The sequence below is a fragment of the Falco cherrug genome, chromosome 1, assembly GCF_023634085.1.
Source record: "Falco cherrug isolate bFalChe1 chromosome 1, bFalChe1.pri, whole genome shotgun sequence".
NCBI classification, from domain to species: Eukaryota; Metazoa; Chordata; class Aves; order Falconiformes; family Falconidae; genus Falco; species Falco cherrug.
The window spans coordinates 112,048,400-112,069,804 of NC_073697.1; the positions used below are offsets into that span (position 1 = coordinate 112,048,400).

At 45.2% G+C, this 21,405-nt stretch overlaps 1 protein-coding gene across 2 annotated transcripts; it reads right to left on the reverse strand.

Annotated features, from left to right (window-relative positions):
- Positions 1-1,779: 1,779 nt before the first annotated feature.
- Positions 1,780-19,355, reverse strand: HEATR6 (HEAT repeat containing 6). 2 transcript variants are annotated; one of them, XM_055723371.1, is made up of 20 exons: positions 19,129-19,355; positions 18,120-18,227; positions 17,564-17,704; positions 16,465-16,580; positions 14,648-14,762; positions 14,281-14,382; positions 13,725-13,862; positions 12,308-12,597; positions 11,765-11,942; positions 11,259-11,465; positions 10,606-10,705; positions 10,000-10,358; positions 8,966-9,088; positions 8,323-8,409; positions 7,176-7,310; positions 5,866-5,988; positions 4,701-4,825; positions 3,917-4,013; positions 3,256-3,460; positions 1,780-2,802 (listed from the first exon to the last, which is right to left on the reverse strand). In XM_055723371.1, exons 1-20 carry the CDS (start codon positions 19,318-19,320, stop codon positions 2,252-2,254), a joined length of 3,492 nt encoding a protein of 1,163 aa, XP_055579346.1. In that variant the 5' UTR covers positions 19,321-19,355; the 3' UTR covers positions 1,780-2,251. The 2 variants fall into 2 exon arrangements, with proteins under 2 accessions (XP_055579346.1, XP_055579352.1); XM_055723377.1 differs by lacking the exon at positions 5,866-5,988.
- Positions 19,356-21,405: the final 2,050 nt, after the last annotated feature.

The following is a 21,405-nucleotide window of genomic DNA, read 5'->3' on the forward strand; positions in this document are numbered from 1 at the left end:
ACAGGCAGACAGACCTGGCACTCGACATGCTTCCTTGTTCTCGTCTGGTCTTGAGGGAGAGAGGAGCCAAGCGGTGAGGCACAGCCTCGGTGGATCCAAGGTGCAGAACCCCTTCTGCTTTAGCGTCCGGTACCAAGCAGGGCTCTCCACTAAACTGACAGCTCACGTGGAAAAAACTGCTTATACCGCCTTCAGCCAAGGCTACTTCAGCCTAGAAATTACTTTTGCTCCCAAAGATAAAAGAAAAGTTGCAGGTTCCCCAATACAGGTTGAAGTACTGGATGTGGTTATTTAGAAAGCTTCAGCCGCCGAGCACGCAGGCTGCTACCATGCTCAGCAGGGACACTTGCTTTTTTTTTTTTATCCAGCCACTCGAGCTCTCAGTTTGCCTCTATCGCTCACCTAGTGCTGCTCAGAGCCCAAGCCCATGTTTCCTCAAAAGGCCCTTTGGCGTTTCAGGAGCCAGGTGAGACTCCACCATTGTTTTTATTAAAATGAAAGAGACTGGCTACATGCTACTGAGAATCACAGCAGCACCCATCTGCTCCTTGGGGCGCATAAAATTAGAGATTTCTCCATTCAGAACATCCTGGCATTGGATGTGGGCTACTGGAGCAGATACTGAGCACAGGAACACCTGCCTGTATGTTGGATACCTAGCCCCCAGCTGCCCCACCAGCAGTACTTCAGCTGGTACAGTATGTAGGCAGCTCTAGAGATGCCAGCAAACCCGAGCAAGACCTGCAGGCAGAGTTGTTTTCAGTGGTAACAGGACATTTCTTCTAGGGGCAGAACAGAGCTGTAAAACACGGGCTCGTTTCAAATGGTGAGAACTCAAAAGATGAGTACAGGTGCAACTGCAGCAGCCAGAGAGAGAAAAGGAGCAAGTGTCAGCTTAAGTGCAAATCTGTAACATGAAGCATATCTGGGGTGCTCCTGAGCCAGGATAGGGCCCATGCCCCACTAAGGCCCAGCAAGGGCCACGCTGGAGCCCAGCAGTGATGCTCAGCGCTGCCTCTCTCCTAGGCAGCTGCTCAGCATTTCACAGCGCTCAGACAAGCCTGACCATACCCCAGACATGGGCAGAGCTGCTCGTGCTGCCGGCTGTTACAGGGGGAACGGCAGGGAACAGGCCCCACACATCCAGCAAGAGTCTGTTACTCCAAAAGGTTTTGGTACTCGCAGCTCTTGACCTGAGGCCTGCTGAAACCAGCGGCAAAGATGGAAAAACAAAGCAGATGAATTTTGTTTCCCAAAGAGCTTTTACAACAGCCAGGGCTTGCAACCAAGCTCTGTTCAAACATCCACCCTGAGGTTAGGGCAGCAGGCACTTAACTCCCAAAGCGCCCCGCAGACCAGCTCATTCCTGGAGGCATGGATTTGCCCCCAGCAACATCAGACTGCTCAGCCCTCCACTGGCTATCAGCGCAGTAAGCACACAGCAAACAGAGTAAGTAACATAGTCACGAAGGAAGGGGAAGGGGACAGAACTACAGAAACAGAAACAAACCCACATGCGGTTTAAAACACCACTGCACCTCCCACAGAAAGGCAGACAGCACTGCTTGAAGAATCAAAATTCCAGCCTCGGAGACCTGCTTTGAATTTTTTGGCTTAGGCAGCACAGTACCATCCACCTGGAAACAACAAATTTTGAGGAAGGAATCTTTCTGGAAGACAGGATGAGCGAAGGCAGCAGGGAGGGCCAGGCCAGGTGTAAGACACCAGGAATGTAGATGGGTAAAGGCAAAGTGTGTTTGCTCTAAGCTATTATTCAAATATTGGCATATTTGGGTTTATTGCAGGAACACAAGAGAGACAACATTTGCAGTGCTCAGAAAACCAAAACTCTTCCAGACCCCTCCTTTACAAACAGTTTTGAATACAGCAGCAATAGCAACAAAATGCTTTTAAATAAGCTGAGAGAACGGGCTGTTGTTATGAAATATCCCATGAAGGAAAAGGCATTTCTTTTCCAAGTGGGAACATGGCAACAGTTAAATATAAAATGAAATCAAGTGAAGACAACTTAAGAGTTGATTGAACACAAAAATAAATAAATAACTTTAAAAATTAAGTTCTACAGATCTTTTCATCAGGCATTATGAATGGTTTTAATAAGTTTGAAATAAATTGTTTACTACCAGCAAGAAAGAAACTTTTCTTCTGGATGCCACATGTAAGCAGAAGTAGCGTGTTTCTTCTGTGCCCAGTCAGAAGTGACTGAAGTCACTGAAACAGGTGTTTCCTTCTAGGCCTCTGCTAACAGAGTGGCACTGCCATGGTTTGTCAAGACATCTTCCAGATAAACAGACAGTCCTACTCCAGCTTTGCCCTCCAGCTGTTTCTCTATCCCACTGAGATGTTCGATAGCTCCTTTTAATACTCTCTCCCTCTCGCACAAGTCCGTGTGATTTCCTGCTTCGTTCTCTTCAACCCCTGATTTCAGATATTGCAAGACGTAGGATTTGATCGCATCCCCATGTTCCGTTATGGTTTCCCAAATGACTGGCAGGTCTGTGCTCTTTGCCAGACTCAATAAATGAAGCAGAGCCTGGCAGATCTGCGTTCTGAGGCTGGCACTGTACTTGAATTCCAGAAAGTCCTCAGTGTCTTCACTCTTCTGCAAGGCTACCACCAAGGCACTCCAGATTTGGCAGAACTGCTCAGTGGAGCCATAGCATTCCCTCTTGCTAGGGATGGAGAGGGCCATGGCCGATTTGATTCGGACTTTAAAATTCTTGCAGGACTTCACTACTGAGGAAAGTGCACTATACGCTTGCATGGTCCAAGGAGCCTCTCCTAAAAAAATCCCAAAAAACCAAGACCTCCTTTTCAATCAGTCAAAATATACAAAACTGTAAGTGTATCTCCTAAACATTTAATGGGTTTACATTTACTGTATTTATTCTGGTCTAAATGAGAGAATCTGGGGTTATGAAATGAAAAATTAGTTAAAAAACAGTTAATCTTTTTTAAGCAGCAAAGTGACATTTGGCATCTATTCACAGCTATAATCCCATCCTCACACTCTTTTCTAATGTGACAGATCCAACTGAATACAGCACAGTTATGCCTGTACTGGGATTCACAGGATCTCAACCTATTTCACTGGCAAGAGTTCTAGGAAAGCTATGACAGCAAGATTCAGCTCAGTTTGATTTCTCCCCTCTTCCCCAACACATTTGTAACAGAGACCTTATCAAAACCACAACCTGCTGTGCAAATCCAAAGCCAGCGGGACAAGTTACTCACCGAGTGGCAAGGCAGTGTTCTTAAATACATTCCCCAGTGCGTAACAAGCATTCCAGCGCACTTTCATAGCGGCCTCACTCTGAACAGTAGAAATAAGGGCCTGAAGAGATTCCTCGATGGCTTCCCTAAACCTGGGGTTTGCTATGTGATAGGGCTGGAGGAAATGAAGCACATTCCCGAGAGCCCGGACTGCATTACTCTTTACCTGGAATACACATACAAGAAAAAGAAAAAAAAAAAAAGAACCACCATTCTGGCTTTCAGCTTACAGGCAAAGCTTTTGTCAAGCCTGCTACAAAATTGTGCTCAGAGCCAACAAGGAGCTCATCTGGAATCAGACTGCGTCTAATCAGATGGTAACTTCCTAAATGCCACCAGAAAGATCACTCTCTGCTAACAGTCACCTTGAAAACAAAACAAAAATACCAAAACAAACACGAGAACAACCCTGCACTGCGGAAAAGTGCAATCAAATGCCCTGCAGATCAAACAACACAGGAAACCTCCAAACAGGAGCCCTCAAGAGGATATTGAGTTGCAGCTCCCCGGCCACTGGGGCAAAACGCCCCAAAGTAACTGGTGCCTCTTCTGTTTTTTTGAAATAAAAATGCAACAGTTAACTACAGTATGGTAACTCCACCCTCCTTCCCCTCAGTCATACCTTGTCTCTGTCCTTGGATGCTTCAGTCGCAGATCGTAACATTTTCAACAGCAGCAGATCAGAAAACTCCTCTTGAAAACTTTGTCCCATGGTTTCCCTAGCAGAAGAACCACACTGTGAAAGGCCAGCTCAGATGATCCATCCCCAGAGATGCGATACAATCCTTTATAAACGCGTATGAACAACCTTCACTCTTTCGAAGGCTAATATGTAAGGCAGACCTTACTACATGTGACCACTATGTTTATTAATTTAAAACCAAACTATCAATGCAAGAAAGCTGGTTAGCAATGCATTAAGTCTGTAATAAAAAACAGAGGGCAATGAATTGCTCAGAGGCAATTCTGCAGCAGGAATATATGATAACTATTTCTCTTGTTAAAAATGTAACAGTAGGTTAGACTTCCTTCAGTCTTTGGCTTGAGGAAATGTTAAATATTTATTAATTTTACTTCTGTGTTACATTGAAAGTAAAGTAACCAGGGAACATGCAATTGCACAAAGCAACATGCAAGAAATGGAAAACTGAAAAGTAAACTTGGAACACACTCCAGAACTAATGATTAGAAAGACCTAAACCCATGCAGTTTAGTAGAACTCAAGCCCAGACAAATACAGGATATTTATAATACAGTGTCGTGCACTGGCAGACACACAGGCTAAAAAGTGGTTAAAAAGAAGCATCCAAGCCAAATTTTTGCTTTTTTTGATACTAAGTAGATCCTGACGCTATGGGAATAGGGGCAGAGAGGGGAGCTCCACAGGCCAAGGCATGCTTACGTACATGTTGATGATCAGAGTGTCTGTAAGATTGCCCAGGGACCAAGCTGCTTTGGCACGGACGTTGGGAGACTTGTCATGGAGGGAATTCAGAATAGCGTTTGCTGTGTCTGCCACAAACATCACGTCCTATAAAAGTAAAAAAGGCTGCAAAGTCAGGAAGTTTTAAAAACCTCAGGTGATTTCCTTAGTAACATACACATTCTGGCCTTTCTAGGGAAAGTGATACCTGCACAGAGACCAGCTTTATTCACATACTCTTCTTTTGTAGGTGACAACTTTTAACGTGTTTATGGTGCTCTCTGTACAGCTTTGTTTGACAGTCTAGGCTTGCATGCTGACCAAGTTCACCACTCTCTTAGGTAGCTGTCGCTGAAAGGTTTCAATATATTATTTCATTTCATTGGCGCTTTAGTTACTTCGGATTTTAACATAATTACCTGGACTGCCAATCTAATGCTCATCAAATCCCCCTCTTAAAGTAATTGCTTCTCCAAATTCCCTGTTGAGCAGCCTGTTTTACCTTCTCTTCTATGGCATATTACATTTAATTTTCATTCCCTTACCTACAGTAAAGGATTTTCTTTCAAAATATTTCGGAATCAAATCTTAATGTCAGCTACTGCATTGGGTTTTTTATTACAATCACTCATTTCAGGCCACATGGCAAAACCTACAGTCTTCCAGCTCAGCCAAGCTAAGATCAATTTTTTTTATGGAAACAAACCAGCATTTTTCTCTAAATAAGCTTTACTTTTTAAGGAAAACTGAAGCCTTCACATCAAAAACTTGTTAAACTCTACAGAGCAGTGTACAGCTGTCCCCTTCTTCCCAGCTCTACCCCATCTCTTGCAGCTCCTTTGTGCCAACCCAGCCTTTCCCACTTCTGTCCCCGAGAGCCTGGGGAAGATCCTGACCTCCCTCCTTTTGCTCTCACTTATGAGGCACTCTGCCTTCTCCTTCACCTCACTTAAAACTGCACTGGTTCTGTTCACCACACAAAAGGCAAGAGCAGGTCTGCAGACAGTAAGGAAAAGCTATATACACGCTACAGACCAAAAGCAAGAAGGCAGGCCAATTCTTTGCAAAAGAACTCCTGTCCCACATCTTACGGTTCATCAAACCCATTATAAAATGGCTCAAGATAAGAAAAAAAGGCCAGTTCTGACCTGCCGAAGACAAGAGAAGAGGATGTAGACTCCAAGCGCACGTGCAGCAGCAGCTTTTACGAGTGGGTTCTCACTGTGGTTCAGGCCAAGGAGCAGAGTGACGCACAGTATCTGCTGGTCATTCTGCAACGATAAGCAAGCAGTCATGGCAACAGAGAGAAACTGGAAAGATCTCTGTCCCACAAAGTAAGACAGCTGACAAATACTCTGAAAGACCCTAATAGTGGAATCTATAGAAGCTACTATTTAGAGTGTACTCTTTTTATTAAAAGCAAATTGACTGGCATTTCAGGATGCCACACAGGAAACGGGAATGGTTCCAGCAAACACTATCTTGTTGCTGTTGGATAAGACCACAAAGGAAACCAAAATATTAACTATCATCTAAACGCAGACAGCATGGCCCATCAGAGGTAAAACAGACTGGATCGTTTGCGTTTTCCTGTCTTACTTCGCTCTTTCCCCTTCATTAACAAGGACAGCCAGGCAGATTAAGTTCATCTTGGACAGATTGTCAGTTTACCAACCCATGACAAAGAACTTTGTTTCATCAGAGCAAAGGGTCAGAGTGGGCACTGACTCGACCCCACACGGCGACAGGGACAAGAGAGTGTATGGGATCAAAGTACAGGGTGATGAAGTACATGCTGTACTTTGAGAAACCAGATGGAGAATTCCAGAGATACTGCTGTACTAGCAATTCTTGGGCAAATGAGATCTGGCAGAGTACACCCCATCAAGAAGGGCACAGTGACATAAAAGGAGCTGCACAATGCAGTGGTGATACACTGCCAAGGCTTTCATGTTTAAAAGCATATTTCGTGTTGCAAAAGGAGAGGAAGGCCAACACTTTTGCTTGCTTCTGCCAAGGCAATCACCGCAGTATGGTGTTTTAAAAGCCAGCCAAAAGAAAAAAAATACATGCAAACTGGTGAACGTCAGTCCGTGGCTGTTAGCACAGCCGCCTCTTCAAAGACTCAACCAGCAATATCCCTTCTCCCCTCACTCAGGCAATGAAACTCTTACCCTCATCTCCCATACATCATCACCAAGGCTGAGTATTCATGGCAGGGCCAAACACCTTTGGTGACCCATGGTTTAATTGTCTTGACAGACCACTCCCAACATTGCCTCCTCCAATCTTCAACAGTCACAACTTGTTCAGAATGTTAAAAAAAATAAAATAACTCTGGAAGGTTTCTCTACCCTCTCCTTTTGAGTTTTTAAAGGGTTTACAGTACTGTAATCTGGTACACAAGAACAAAGCCTCAATAGGTAAAACCGCCACACTTCAAGGAGTGCTCTCTTACCTGCAGACTGCTGAAAGCTTCTGGCAAGATTGAAGACAGGGCATCACAAGCGCTTGTCTGAAGAGTCGCATGTGGAGAGTTCTGAAGAGTGCCAGGTAAAGGGCCATTTAACATCATAGTCCAAAAAGTTACAACCTACAGAAGAAGCAGCCAGGTTTACCTATTTAAACTCAGCAATTACACCTAAATTCTACAATAGATTCTCTTTTCCCATCATCATCTTTAAGAGATACTTACAGCAGGTAGCATCATCACATGTGAAGGTGATTACAGCTGTCTGGAAGCTTAGAACACTTAGCATTCAGAAACATTTTAAAGATATTTTAGTACTGCTGTCAAGTACTTATTCACTGAGTTCTGTTTGTTTCCTTCTCAAGGCCACATACACTCAGATTAGATTCCATTAGGTAGAATTACGATCCCATTCTTGAATCCACACAGCTGGGTATTTTCATTTGTCTGACAATTTACATTTGTAGCAAGCAATTGGAATCTAGTGCTACCAGACACTTCCTGTCTTATAAGGTCATTGGCAACCGGCTCAAAACTTAGCAGAAGTCAAAGAAATTTTCAACCTTGACTCTGTTCACAGAAGCAAGACTTAAAACAGGCCTATGTTACTTCTAGAATGCCAGTTCCTCAGCTTCTACAAACTTAACCAACAGCCAGCCTCAGACAATGAATTTTTCTGAAATCACCCTTTATTGTGGTTCTGGCCACTCTCTCTGCACTTGTGAGCAACCAGACTATGTAGGCTGGCTCTTGTAACAACGCAAAGTCCCCAAAGCTCTAAAAGCGTACATCTAGGTTTTGTGCAGCAGTAATAATGCAAGCAAAATCAGCACTGTTCTTCCAGCTTTCTGACTTACAGCAGGCAGGAGAAGGAGGGATGGGGGAAGCCAGAGAAGCAGCATTAACATAATGTAAAAGAAAAACAAACAAAAAAACCACCCCAACATACCTGCCTACAGACAAAAATAAATGCCAAAATAATGCAAAATTGTACACATCACCATCTATAAAGCTGCAGGGTACCGAGTCCCTTTCTGCTTTTCTGTAATTGATTTATCTGTATCCATGCCAGCGACTTTGCAGAGTTCAAGGAAGCTCAGTGAAGCGGAATTTCAGAGGGAGCCCACACACTTACCACGCTGACTGGTACTCTCTGATCAGGGGCAACAGCTGAATCAGGTTTGTACTGCTGCAGCACACCTGTGCCCAGCTCCTCCAGAAGCTGCAAGGAAACAAAAAGCAGCTAGGTCTTTATCAGGGATGACTCAAGTACCACTGCACTGTAAGCAGCCTTTACCTAGGACTATACTTACTCAGGGAATAAAAATAAAAGGTTCAGTATTGTTTCAGACTATTCTGTTCCTGGTAGTGAAGAAACAAGAGAAGAAGCCTTGCTTACAGTCTCCAGCCTGAGCAGCACAACAGATTGCTACACAAAGACAAAATCTCTCTGAGTTTTCCTCTGGGTGACAGACTACAGTTCCTGCACCAGTTGATGCTAAATCAGGGAAGGGCCAGTGTTACAGTCCTTGCATTTTCCAAGCTTCCTGGGAGACGCTCTGCTCAGAATTCAAGATTGGAAGCAGAAGGTACATTTCTCAGTGTCAGGGTACTACACTTCCCAAAGAGCTACAGCAGGCACCAGCTTTATGGTGTGCTGCATCACACACGCGCACAGATGCTATGAATATTCATCACTACTCATCTGTATTTGCAAAGCACACTAATAGCTAAAACTGACTTGGCAAAACAATGTAGACATTTCCTCATGCTCTTACTTTGGCTCCATGAAGCTGAATGGATGGATCCATTTCTTCCATGCATCTGCAAGCCACTTCTCCAAGTTCTAGGAAATAGCTCTGAGCCATAGGGAAATAACCTTTTACAAGAAGAGCCAACACCTAAACACACACACACACAAAAAAATCTCCATTCAGTGTTTTTTCCTTCTATGAAACCAAAATACCCCAAAGACACACAGAGAAGATGTTAATGGGCTGATCAACACTGGGACCATAAACTATACTCTAATGTAACAGATATACCTTGCAGCACAACTTCTAGAATACTAGAGCTAATTAAAAACCTCCCTATTCCATTATCTTATTCAAAGAAGAGCCACAAAAGCACTATTGGGTAGCAACACAATTAATTATTTACTGTAAGTGAAGTCTCCTCTAGCTAAAAAACTAAGCTGGAGTGCCTGTAAGAGCAACACATTCTCTGTCTCCTGTAATACTGCTGCTGCATTCTGTGAAGCTGGATTTAACAAATACTCATTGTTCCAGAGTAAGAGTGAGACTCCTTGGGATGCACATCTTTTCTGTGGTTACATGAAGAAAAACAAGGCCAAGCCTCATCATTTACAGGTACTCCTTCAGTCACACCAGCACCATTCCACAGACCCTTGCAGACTGTTTTTTGACTGCAAGGTTCTACCCTGCTGTTTTCTAGCAAAACCTTAATTTAGATTCTGTATGGAGGAGTCTGCATGGGAAGATTCAGTCTTCACCAGATGCCAGCACACACAACCAAATAATATTTTAAAGTACCAAAGGTAAGAAAATCGCAGGCAGATGAACTTGTTGCAGCAGGTTTACTATGGGATGGACAGTTACACTTCCACAGGCATGGAATCAAAATACTCCTTCAGTCACAGCAGCTCAGACATGCTGTGCTAGCCAATGCTTTAGCTCAAGTCTCACCAAAAGAGCTAGGAGCAAAGGCAACCCGTGGCTGAGGCTTGGCTGACATGAGGCAGTTTGATATCGTACCAAGCTGTTCATTTTACAAGCTAGCTGTTCACCCCCACCTGCAAGGATTCCAGTCGAAGGGGACACGGTTCATAAATGCTGGAAAACGATGGAAAGTTAGCATCACTGTCAGAACAGGAATCCTCTCTGGGCAGAATGATGATGGAAACGCAGAGACGGAGAAGCCAGCATGGTTCTGAAGATGCACATCCCACTGGATTTTCTGGAGGCTCCCTTTCGGAGGGGAGTGCTTTTCTCCACTGCTCAGAAGAACTAAAACGGTGAGGTGTTGTGCTACCACTATTATTTAGCCCTGAAGAACTGGGCTGTTGCAAAAGTAACTGCACCTCTGGTAAAGGCGCTTGGACAGATACTATAGCCCCTAATAATGTAAAACTAGAAACTCGAACGTTAACATCTGCAAGAAAGAACAAGGTAGGGGAAGAAAAAGCCAGTCCGTTAGCATCTCACTGCCATGTCAGCATCCTTCTTCAGCCGTTTTCAGACAAGACAGATCACAACATATGATTCAATAGCAATATATATGTTTATGTATTTATGAAGCCGGGGGGGGTGGGGTAGGAATCCACAACTATTTTGTAATAAGCAATGCTGAACCGAGATACAGCATATACAAAAAGGCTCCAGTCAAACAGAATGCAAACCTTTATGAGAAATGTACGGCTTTATCTGGTTCCAAACTCTTGTCAACAACCCAGGTTTTAAACGGCTGTATGGTGCATTTGAAACCAAATTTGCAAGGCACTGAAACACACAAAAGAACATACATGGAGTGGTGGTTACAATGTCAAGCTGGCCTCCAACCGATTTGTTTTTACATTTGCAATTTAGGTCATTCAGACAGCTAATTATCTGAAGGCACCTGAAAACAAATGGCCCACTTATCTGCTGTTTGAAAACTGGTTACAAACTTGGCTCCTAAGATCAAGTATTCAACTACCGTGACCTGACATAAACACCAAGAAATTTCAATAGCCCATGGAAAGCTTTTTTTTGCCAATTTGCATTCCAGTTTTAAAGCCAATGTGAGTCTTCAGAATCACTTCATAGGTTCATTCAGCTCCAGAAAGACTACATGAAAGAAATGCAGGAACAAGAGAATTGTGCTGAAAGGAAACCCTGGGACTCTGTAGGAAGACTCAGTCAATGAAGCCTTGTGAGACCACAACAGTCTATTTCCCACCACCACCTTAGTCCTCAACAGCTCAATCATTTCTGTTCAACCTTTCTTCAAGACTTAATCTAGAGACCAACATCACCTCTTGGGCAGCATTTGAAACATTCAGAGGACAGTTACCTTGACTATTTGCGTCAGTGTTTGAGAAGAGGATTCTGCCACCAGGGCTAGCAGCAGGCAGCGGTGCAGCTCCCGGATGCTAGAAGCAATAGTTGCAGAGAAGGGAGTAAAAGCTGTCTTGTGATCATTAGCATCTTCAGCAACAGAAAGAAACTGCTTAGAACCTTCCAGGATGGCTGAGAGAACTTGAAGAGCACAGGCACGGGTCTGAAATGATAAAACATTTCTGTTACCCACTTTTAACACCTCTTTCAAGCTGATGGAGAATTTTAAAGTTTATGAAAGTCTCTGGGAAAATTTAATTCCAACTATCTTTCCTCATAACATTAAGCAGTATACAACCAATTCTTTTTTCCCTTAACCAGTACATCCTCTTTTATTACTTGTGGTAAGTGATCAAGCAACACAGATATAGTAGCCAAAGTACTTACTGAAGGCCAGAGAAGACAACTCTTAAGATTAATATGGAAAAAATACAACGCTTTTTCTACTCAGAACTGCCTCACCTTTGGAGAAGGGTCCTTTAAAGCAATAGTCATCAAGGACACTGACTGGGGGCTGCCAATACCAGGGGCATCAGGAATGAACGCTGACCAGTAGCCATAAAGAACTCTTTTTTCTATTGATTTTATAGCGGAGAGGAAACAGGCTAGAGCCCCTTGACGAACATTGGCTTGATAAGATCTTAAAAACAAACAAAAAGATTAATGAAATAACAGCAGTGAAAAGTAGTGGACTTAACTTCTTGCACTTGTATTAGTGGCTAGCTGTGATAAGAAATTTTTTTAGACCAAGAACAGGAAGAGAAATAACAAATTTACTGCTTACCAATTTTCTTGTCTCACCACATAAATCAACAGAGAAAGCAATTTCCTCAACAGTTTTGATTAAGAGCAACACACTAGGATCCTGTGGAAGTGTAAGAGTCTGTAAAACTTGTGCCTGATCTACAGGAACCAAAAGGTATGCTAAACATGACACACGAGCTTGAAGTGTTACGGACAAGAGTACACTCTGCTACCACGCTTTATGTTTACATGAACAATCACCTCGTTTTGCTCTGTATTCCACCTTCAGCATCAGAATATTCCGACTCACTGCTGCTGATTCGTTTCCAAATAGTATAATGTGAGGACAAGTGATTCTTTCCAGCAGGCACGTATGCAACATCCGATGCACGAGTCCGAGGATCCAAACAAGGACTGTTCTGCACATCCCCCAAGCGTAATCTCTGCATGTCTGCTCCAAGGACTGATTCCTTTCCTGCATCACTCAAATCTCTTCCTTCTTCCCCAGACTCTCCCTTCTTTTGTTTCCCTTTGGACTTTTTTCTTCGGTTCTGTTTTAAGGTAAAAAATAGATTTATTTTTTTTAACCTCTTGAAATAATATCTAGAAAGATGTGCAAACAATTTGTAGTTGTAAATCTAAGGGAAATAGGTCTCATCTAAAAACAAAACTAATTGCTAATCCAGAATAAAAGCACAGTTTAATATAATAAATCATGCTGTCTTTATAGGACATCAACATCAAATTATACAAGTTTCTAAATGAGTTTTTAGATGAGATTTAGTTTAACCAAGAGTTATCACACCTATTTAGTGTCTTCTGTCGCAACAATGCTGCACGCAAGTGCAATTATAGATATGTGCAATATTATACATACAGAAACAGTCACTTCTTTAGTACTTGAGAGATTGCAGACTCTGCTTTTAGTAATATCAGTACAGTAATACCTTAGTGTAAGCAAGCAGTTTATATCTGAATAGCCTCAAAAATTAAGCTTTGGCCTCTTCATCAGTAAAGCAAAAGATTTCCAAGAAAACTTCTAGTTAAAAATCATAGTTCACACAAAAGCGATTAAAGAAGAGGAACAGTAAATACTTCTGTAGTTCTTTTAGATTTACAGTAGGTATTGAACATCTAAAAATAAACAAGTCAACATGACTATACAACTTTATTTTCTCTAATGTCTTTCAGATAATTGGTAATCCAAAAATGTTTACAGGGTTAAAAAATAACCTGCAGAGGCAGAACACATGGGGGAGGGAGGGAGGAAATCAGTCTCTAGATGAACTTGACTTCCCTAAGAATGAGTCAAGCAATTGTGCAAGTGTTAGAGGAAAGAAAATATAATCTATAACATTAAAAGCTTTGGCTAATCTGCATGCACCAATCCCGTGTCTGCAGGCCAAGAAATCTTGGCTGCAGATGAACAACTGATGCACACAGCTTAACTCGGAAAACCGATCTCTGCAGAGCTGTTTGTTCTCATCACCTGAGTTTACAAAGCAATTTTACTCAGCGCAGAGATTTATAACCAATACTTTTAAAGCAAAGGATGTGAAATGGATCACACGCTCAGAAGACAAAGAGCCTGTTAGCCACTAATATGTCAGGTAACACACAACCGCAACAAACTTGCACATAACAAGTGTGCAGCAGAATCAGTATAATTTCAGCTTACCCCTGTCTGCTTAAAGGCGGCTGGTTCTGATTGTTCCTGTTTGACAGGCGACCTTTTATCGTACTGAGGTAAAGGAGCCGGGTACAAGGCTGTAGGCATTTCTATGCTCAGTCCTGGCAGTCCATGAAACATACATTTCTAGAAGAGAAACAATAACGTTAACACTCTTTCCCTTTTTGATGCATGAAGATTTGCTGCACGTTTACTCAGGTGTTCATCAATTTTCAGCTGGGCTTGTGATCCTTGCCCAGGTCTTGCCTCTCCCCATGCTACGCCAACAGCTAGGCAACATCTGAAATTCAATTGTATCCAGAATGATTTTAAGTAGGTCCAAAAATACCAGCCTCCCATCTTTCTCTAAAATTCTTTTGTGGGAAATGCAGTTAAGATGCTGTGAGAAAATGTCTTTTTGTTTATATCTTACACTACATTTCCCACCACACTCGGGCTTCTCTGCTCCCTCTTTCTCATCTTCTACTGTTTTCCACTTAACAAGCATCCGGAACATGCACGCTTCAGTGCCTGCCTCTTTCTCAAGGTGGGTTTAAGTATTTACCTTTAGCACTGCAAGAAGAGTTCCAATTTGGTCAGTTTGCATCAGTTTCATCTTCCCACCATTGAGAAGCAACTGGACACCTTTCAGTGCATTTTGCAGTAACTGAAAACCGAAACACAGAACTACTTACTTTTCTTTCCCAAAACACTGAAGGTTCACATCTTTCAAATGACCTTCTAAGCAATTACTGTTTTGCTCAACATAATCACTGGGACAGTTACTTATGTATATTAAAAAAGAAAAAAAAAAAAAAAAACTATTTAAGCAAAATCTCAGTTGACAACACTCCAAATTTCATCTATTCCAAACTCCAATATTCCAGTAGCACAATCTCTTAATTATTCTAGACAATTAGACTCACACTTACCATGCAAAAAGTGATGTCATCTACATCAGAGGTTTTTGAAGACTGCAGAACACTTAGAAAAGTTTGAAAACAGACACTTCTGTAGGACTCATCCAAGTATGGCTGTCCAGGCACACTAAAGTTAAAGCAAGAGGAGACAAACGGCTGGTTTATAGCCTGTCCCACAGCTTAATAAAGATACACACTTATATCCAAGCCCTCTGCTAGACTGAAGAGCACATCCCAGATGGATGGATGGCTCTTTGAAAGGGATCAGCATTACTGCTACAAAGAACAAAAGGAAACCTTCTGCACAAAGAGCTAGCACAATCATAGTATGCCTTACACCTACTCTGCTTCTGTGGCCACCTTCTCAATTACGATGACTCTCCGAGCGTAGCTTAACAAGCTGTCATGCTTATAAATGCTCTTTAGGCAAAACCTGGCATTGAAAAGGGCTTAGAATAACTTTTTGACATTTCCCTAGTTTCCATGAAGTCTGGGCAACCTTCATGTGCTGAAACATTTTAATATCCACTTGTCTTACTGTAAGGAGAGGATAACTGCACCACTTCATCTTTGCCACCTTGAGGACTTTTTAGTAAGAGCTGGCCATTGTTGCAGTGGATTCAGAGTCATTAAACAAATTCTTTTCTAATGGATTCCTAAGCACTTGGTTCCAACACATTTAACTACTTCAAGCCATCAACACATGCTTGATAATACTCACAGGACAACTCTAATATTGCAAGGGATTTGTCTGAAATTAGAATCAGGGAACAGCTGAGGTTGGAAGGGACCCCTGGAGATCATCTAGTCCAACCCCCTTGCATGAAGCAGGCTCAATCAGAGCATATTGCCCAGGACTGTGTCCAGTCAGATTTTGACTGTCTCCAAGGATGGAGACTCCACAGCCTCTCTGGACAGCTGGTTCCAGTATTCAATAATCCTTACTTCTGGGTTTGTGGGCTTTTTTCTTCATATGTTTAATCAGAATTTCCCCTATTTCAGTTTGTGCTCATTGCCTCATGTCCTTTCACTGGGCATCACTGAGAACAGTCTGGCTCTGTCTTTTTCATTCCCTGCCATCATGTGTATATACACACTGGTAAGATCCTCACTGAGCCTGCTCTTCTTGAGGTTAAACAATCCCAAGTCCCCACACAGAAAAATCATCATGCCCCAAACTGCCAGATGCTGCATTTATTTACATTAATTAGTTCTTCAGACTTCACTTATAAATGCTGAAAGTCCAAGTTTTTCTGGTTTTCCATTTGTTTTGGGTTTTTTTTTAATATAAAACCACAAGCCATCTGTTCAGGGGAACTGTTAATCAAAACTCTTTACAGCAAGTCCAAATATCTATTGCTTTTATTAATTGCTTGCTTGCCCACAGAGTCTGGTTAGTCAAAATTCTTCCCATATAGCAGCAAATGAAGGTTTGATGTTGCTGTGGCATCAGCATATTTACATGTGGAGTGGAAAAAATGCATGAATCACAAAAGAATAACAGACAATCACTATAAAAATTTGTAGCTGACCACTTCTTATGCAAAACTAACTCACAGAATCACTGCAGGGACCAGACAGCACAACGCTTTTTCTTTTCTTCCCTAGTCTCTGTAACATTGCTTTTGGAAGACTGAGTTTACAGTTTTATCCACAGATGATACAGTATCTTGGAGCACTAAAGATTTACATTTCAGATTCATGCATATACACCTTACCAGTCCTGAATTTGCTGTTCCTAGCACAAACAGAGCAGACCAGCTGTTTGTGCTGTCAGATGTACATCTTCTAAAGCATCTACACCACCATCTGAAAAGGCTCACACGCACCTGAGACACAGGTTTGCCATGCTGCGTACTGCTGCCCTCCTGAGTTCCACGTCTGGCTGAGCAGAATCACTGAACTGCACCAAGAGCCCAGTTTTGCCCAGCAAATCTGGAAGATACTAAAACAAACCACCACAAGTCATTAGGGGTCAGGGCTCTTCCCTCAGCCTCCTGGTTCTTCTGTTTGGTAGCTAAGCATGTCTGTGCTACAATTGTCAGCTGCAATATCAGATCCCATAGACAGATTATGTTTATAAATACGACATGAAAATATTAATTTCCAAAGTTCTCTTATTTTGTATTAAAAAAGTATCAAGTGTAAGCATAGTTCAGACTGAGTCTCAGTTTACACTTTCTCCTCAGATATAAAGCTATGTTAGTAACAACTGCTGTACCAAACTGCTGCCATTATATAGGCTACAAACCCACGCAAGCTGGCAGCTCCAAAAGTGCTAGCATCACCACCCCGTGCTTCAGCCCAACAGCAGAAACTGCTCTGCAAGCTGCCAAGAGCCGGTGACAGCAGGAGAATTCAACGTATCAAACACTTCCAGCCACACTGCAGCTACAAGGAGCTTCATACAAACCTCAGGATTGATAACCTGATAGTCTCTGCTTTGAAACAGCTTTGAGCCTCCACACTAAAGACCTGATCTGGTTAGAGAATAAATTTCAGGATATTCAATGAGTCTGCTGAGTAACATGCAATTTTTGAAGCTCCCCACATTCTTCCTGCCTGATAAACAGGCATACTCGTGTGGTTACTCTGCACACTACGTCTGGTGCCTTTTAATAGCGTGCCTTTGGCTCAAGCCAGGTAATAGGTGATCCCTACAGCTACAGCAGTATTCAGCACGGGAAGAATCTTTGCTATCTCCTGATTATTAGTATACACACCTATGACACCTGAAATTTAGACCTTTCCATAACTATCAGTCACTATTTAAATGGGATCTAACCTTAGCATGAAAGGTTTTTCAATGCAATTTGAGAACATGATACTTTTTTATTCTTTTTTTTAAGAAAAAAATTAAAAGAAAGTAGAAACAGGAGAAGGGTGCAAATATTTTTGTGGTTACTTTCTCTTAGGTTGTAAACTCACTTTCTGACATTTAGGTCCATTATTGTAAAGAAGAGCTGCTACGGCTTGCAGAATTTCAACATGCGTCCAAGAGCTGCACTGCTTAAGAGCAGAGATGCAGTAGGAAAGAAGAAAATTCAGGTTCTGTTCATCAACCATCACCTGTTGTAACAGAAAAGGACTGTGTCAAGAAAACAATGTCATGTACTGTTAAGAGTCAATATACCCAGATATAGTGGTTATAGACTCAGGTGATCTGACTGTTACAATTCCACACTGTCACAGAGTCAGCTGACACTTAGGAAACTGATAAATCAACACAAGTGTCCTACAATCAAGAGTACTGCCAATGGCGTATTGCTTCTGACTGAAAACTGGTTTTATATAATGAACTATGGCAGGGCTACAGATCAGAACCTCAGCTAAGAATAAATAAGAAATGCAGTGGAAATCCAGAAAACTCTGCAGGAAGGTCAGCTCCGCAGCCCCGTAAAAAGATAGATGGCCTCCCTGGCTTAGTGGGAGACCAGGGAGCCAACACACAGGGAAAGGTGGGACAAGGCCAAACGTTTTGTACCTGAAATCTGTTAAGCAAGTGATGGATAAGCTGACAAACTTTGCTGACAAGATGTTCCTGATCAAGGTGAACCAGCTGACAGGCTTGGACAAGCAGAGTACAAACATCCTAGAAAAGAAAGCCACAGTGTATTATTTAAAGACTACAAAGCCAGGGTGGAAACCACATCATCAGCTATGACTTTGATCACATAACCATATCTGCGTGTGGATACCACCAACATCAATACACATGGACAATGTAACAAAACGAATGAAACCCCAAGTAGTGAGCTTGCCCCTCGTTTATCCACAGACCTTCATCCCCGCACTGGGACGTGCCGACATGGACTCAGATTGCAGGAGTGCTGCTCAAACAGCACTGGAGCAAAATCAAAGCCAATAATAATGGCAAAAGTAAAATACAGGAACGGAAGGGGGGGGAAAGCAGCATTGTCAAAAAAAAAAATAATTAAAAAAACCCAATTAATTTCAAAACGCAAGCCTACTCCGGAAATAGAATGAAGAAAACCCGGTAAATCAGCACCGTTTACAGGGCCATAGGGAAGCACAGCGTGCTCCCAAGGAAGCAGTATCGACACTGCACAGGGCAGCGCTCAGACCTCACGGCTGTTAACGAGAGCTGGCCTGAACAGCACGGCACGGCACCGGCCGGGCCCGCCGCCCCCCGGCCTCACCCGCCAGCGGGCCCGGGCAGCCGCCGGCCGGTGGCTCAGGGGGCACCGGGAGCGATGGCGACGGGCGCCCCACGCCAGCCCGCGCACCCCCGCACCCCCGGCTTTAGGGGCAGGGGCGCGCGCGTGTGCCCCCCACCGGCACCGCGCGCAGGGGGGGCGAGAGCGCGCGCACGCGTGACGTGAACCCGCCCGTGACGTGCACGCCCGCGTGCGAGCGCCTTCCCCCCCCGCAGCGGGCACATCCCCGCGCGTGTGCGGGCGGCAGGACCCCCGGCCCCGACCCTCCGACCCTCCGGCCCCCCGGCCCCGCTCCCCGGCCCGGCCGCGCGGTACCTGAGGGCTGGGCCCGGCCACCGGCGCCGGCCCGCAGCTCTCCGAGATGAGCTGGTCGAAAAGCAGGTGGAGCTCGGTGCGGCGGTGGCCGCCGTCGGGCCGCTCGGCGCCGGGCTGAGGCCGCAGGGCGCCCAGACGCGCCAGGTAACGGCGGAACGAGCTGTCCAGCTCCTCCGGCCCCACCGCCGCCATGGCCGCTATCTTCCGCCTTCCCGCCCGCGGCGCTATGGCAACGGGGAGCACTTCCGGGGCGGGGCGGGGCGGTACGGCGGCCGGGCCGGGCCGCGGTGACGGGCACGGGCACTACGGGGCCCGCCCTGCACCTCGCAGCAGCCTGGGAATGGGGAAAGGGGGAGCCCCAGGGCCCGGCGGCGGCTCCGGTATGCCCGGTGTGCCCGGCCGGCGGCGCGGCCTGCACCGGCCTGGCGCGGGCCGGAGTTGCGGGCCCGGTGCGTGTCCGGCACCACAGGGGCCGGGGACGTGTCACACCCGCAGCCACGCCGCGCTCACGGTGGTGTACGCTCACAGCGGTGGCACGCTCACAGCCACACTGGTGTCACACGCGCAGCCGTGCCACACTCATGGTGGTGTCACACTTGCGGTGGTATGCTCACAGGCATGCCACACGCATGGCAATGTCACGCTCATGGCAGTGTCACACTTGCAGCCACACCACACTCATGGCAGTATCACGCTTACAGCAGTGTCACGCTCACAGCCATGCCACAGTCACAACTGGGTTTCACTTGCAGCCGTGCTACACAGCAGTGTCATGCGCACAGCAGTGTCACACTTGGCAGCCATGCCACACTCACGGTGGTGTCATGTTCATGGCAGTGTCACACTTCCAGCCATGCCACACTTGTGGCAGCGTCACGATTGTGGCCATGCCATGTGGTGTCACACTCGTGGCTGTGGTGGTGTCACACTTGTGGCTGTGCCATGCTTGCAGTGGTGTCACACTCACAGCCGTGCCACGCTCACAGCCGTGCCACGCTCACAGCTGTGCCACGCTCACAGCACTGCCATGCTCACAGCACTGCCACGCTCACAGCCGTGCCACGCTCACAGCACTGCCACGCTCACAGCCGTGCCACGCTCACAGCACTGCCACGCTCACAGCACTGCCACGCTCACAGCCATGCCACACTCACACAACACAGACCAGGCAGGAGGGAGAATTCGTGAGCTCCAACGCCTGCCCCAGGCAGTGACCACAGCACCGGGTCTCAACACGTCCTGACATGAGGCTGGGCCCAGCGGGGCCCCGGGCGGTGCTGGGCACATCCCAGGGCAGGAGCAGTGCCGGTGGCTGGGAGCACCGTGGTAGGTAGCACTGCCCATCCATGATTGTGACCACAGTGCCCGGAGTGAGCCTGGCTGCAGGCTGATGGCCCCTGGCTGGGGCAGAAGGCGAGGGCTGGCCTCGCCACCCAGCCATGCGCCATGCTTCCCCGGGGTGCGGGCTGGGGGAACTGCGCAGACTTTATCCATCATGGACGCTCCACTTTTTCTAAACACATGCTTTTCTACACGTGCTTCTTTAAAAGCAGCAGCAAGTGATTGATGTAACCTGAAATGAGACCGCAGTCCAGGGCTACTGCACTGTTACAGGTTGCTCCCGTTCCACACCCTTTGCCCTGTCCCTGGTTTAGGCACAGACAGGGGACATCACAGATTTACTGCACTGGGGACACAAGGGACTGGCAGCTGGGAAGAGAAACCTGCTCGCCTGGAGGACATTAGTGCAGATAGGATCTGCACCTCACCTGGAATTAATTTCTTGCTGATAGGTAACATCAAATCAACTGACAGTTTCCCACGTTTTGTTGTGAATAGGATCCCAGGAGAGAAGCCAAGGACTGAAAGGCTCCAGTTGATGGGGAAATAACACTTGAACAGGGACAAGCCAAGCGTTACCGCCCTGCTGCACATGGACAGCTGCCAACACCGGGATCTGCATCACCCCGGAAGGAGTGGGAGGGCTGCAGGCTTGGGGCACGGTGTCCTCTGCTGTGTCACAACCAGCAAATCCAACGTCTCACTCAAGAGACTGTCTTGCCTCCGGTTTACCTTGCTTTACCTTCCTTTCATTTCCTTATCAGACTGAGCACCTTGAGTAAGAAAAGTACGTGCTGCACCGCCAGCGCCTTGGCTTTCTTCTTTGCCCAGGGCTGTCTGGTTATGGCTAATTGCTCTGCTTCTTACCTTTATCATTCCATTTATTCTTTATTATTTGTTCCCCAAAAGTCCCTAACAGGGCTCTGAGGCAGGCAG

Coding starts and splice junctions, on each gene's coding strand:
- HEATR6 (XM_055723371.1), bottom strand. CDS start 19,320: ATGGCGGCGGTGGGGCCGGAGGAGCTGGACAGCTCGTTCCGCCGTTAC. Junction 13,863..14,280: donor CTCTTCTTGCAGTGCTAAAG/GTAAATACTTAA, acceptor TTTCTCTTCTAG/AAATGTATGTTTCATGGACT. Junction 9,089..9,999: donor TTCGACTGGAATCCTTGCAG/GTGGGGGTGAAC, acceptor GTGTGTGTTTAG/GTGTTGGCTCTTCTTGTAAA.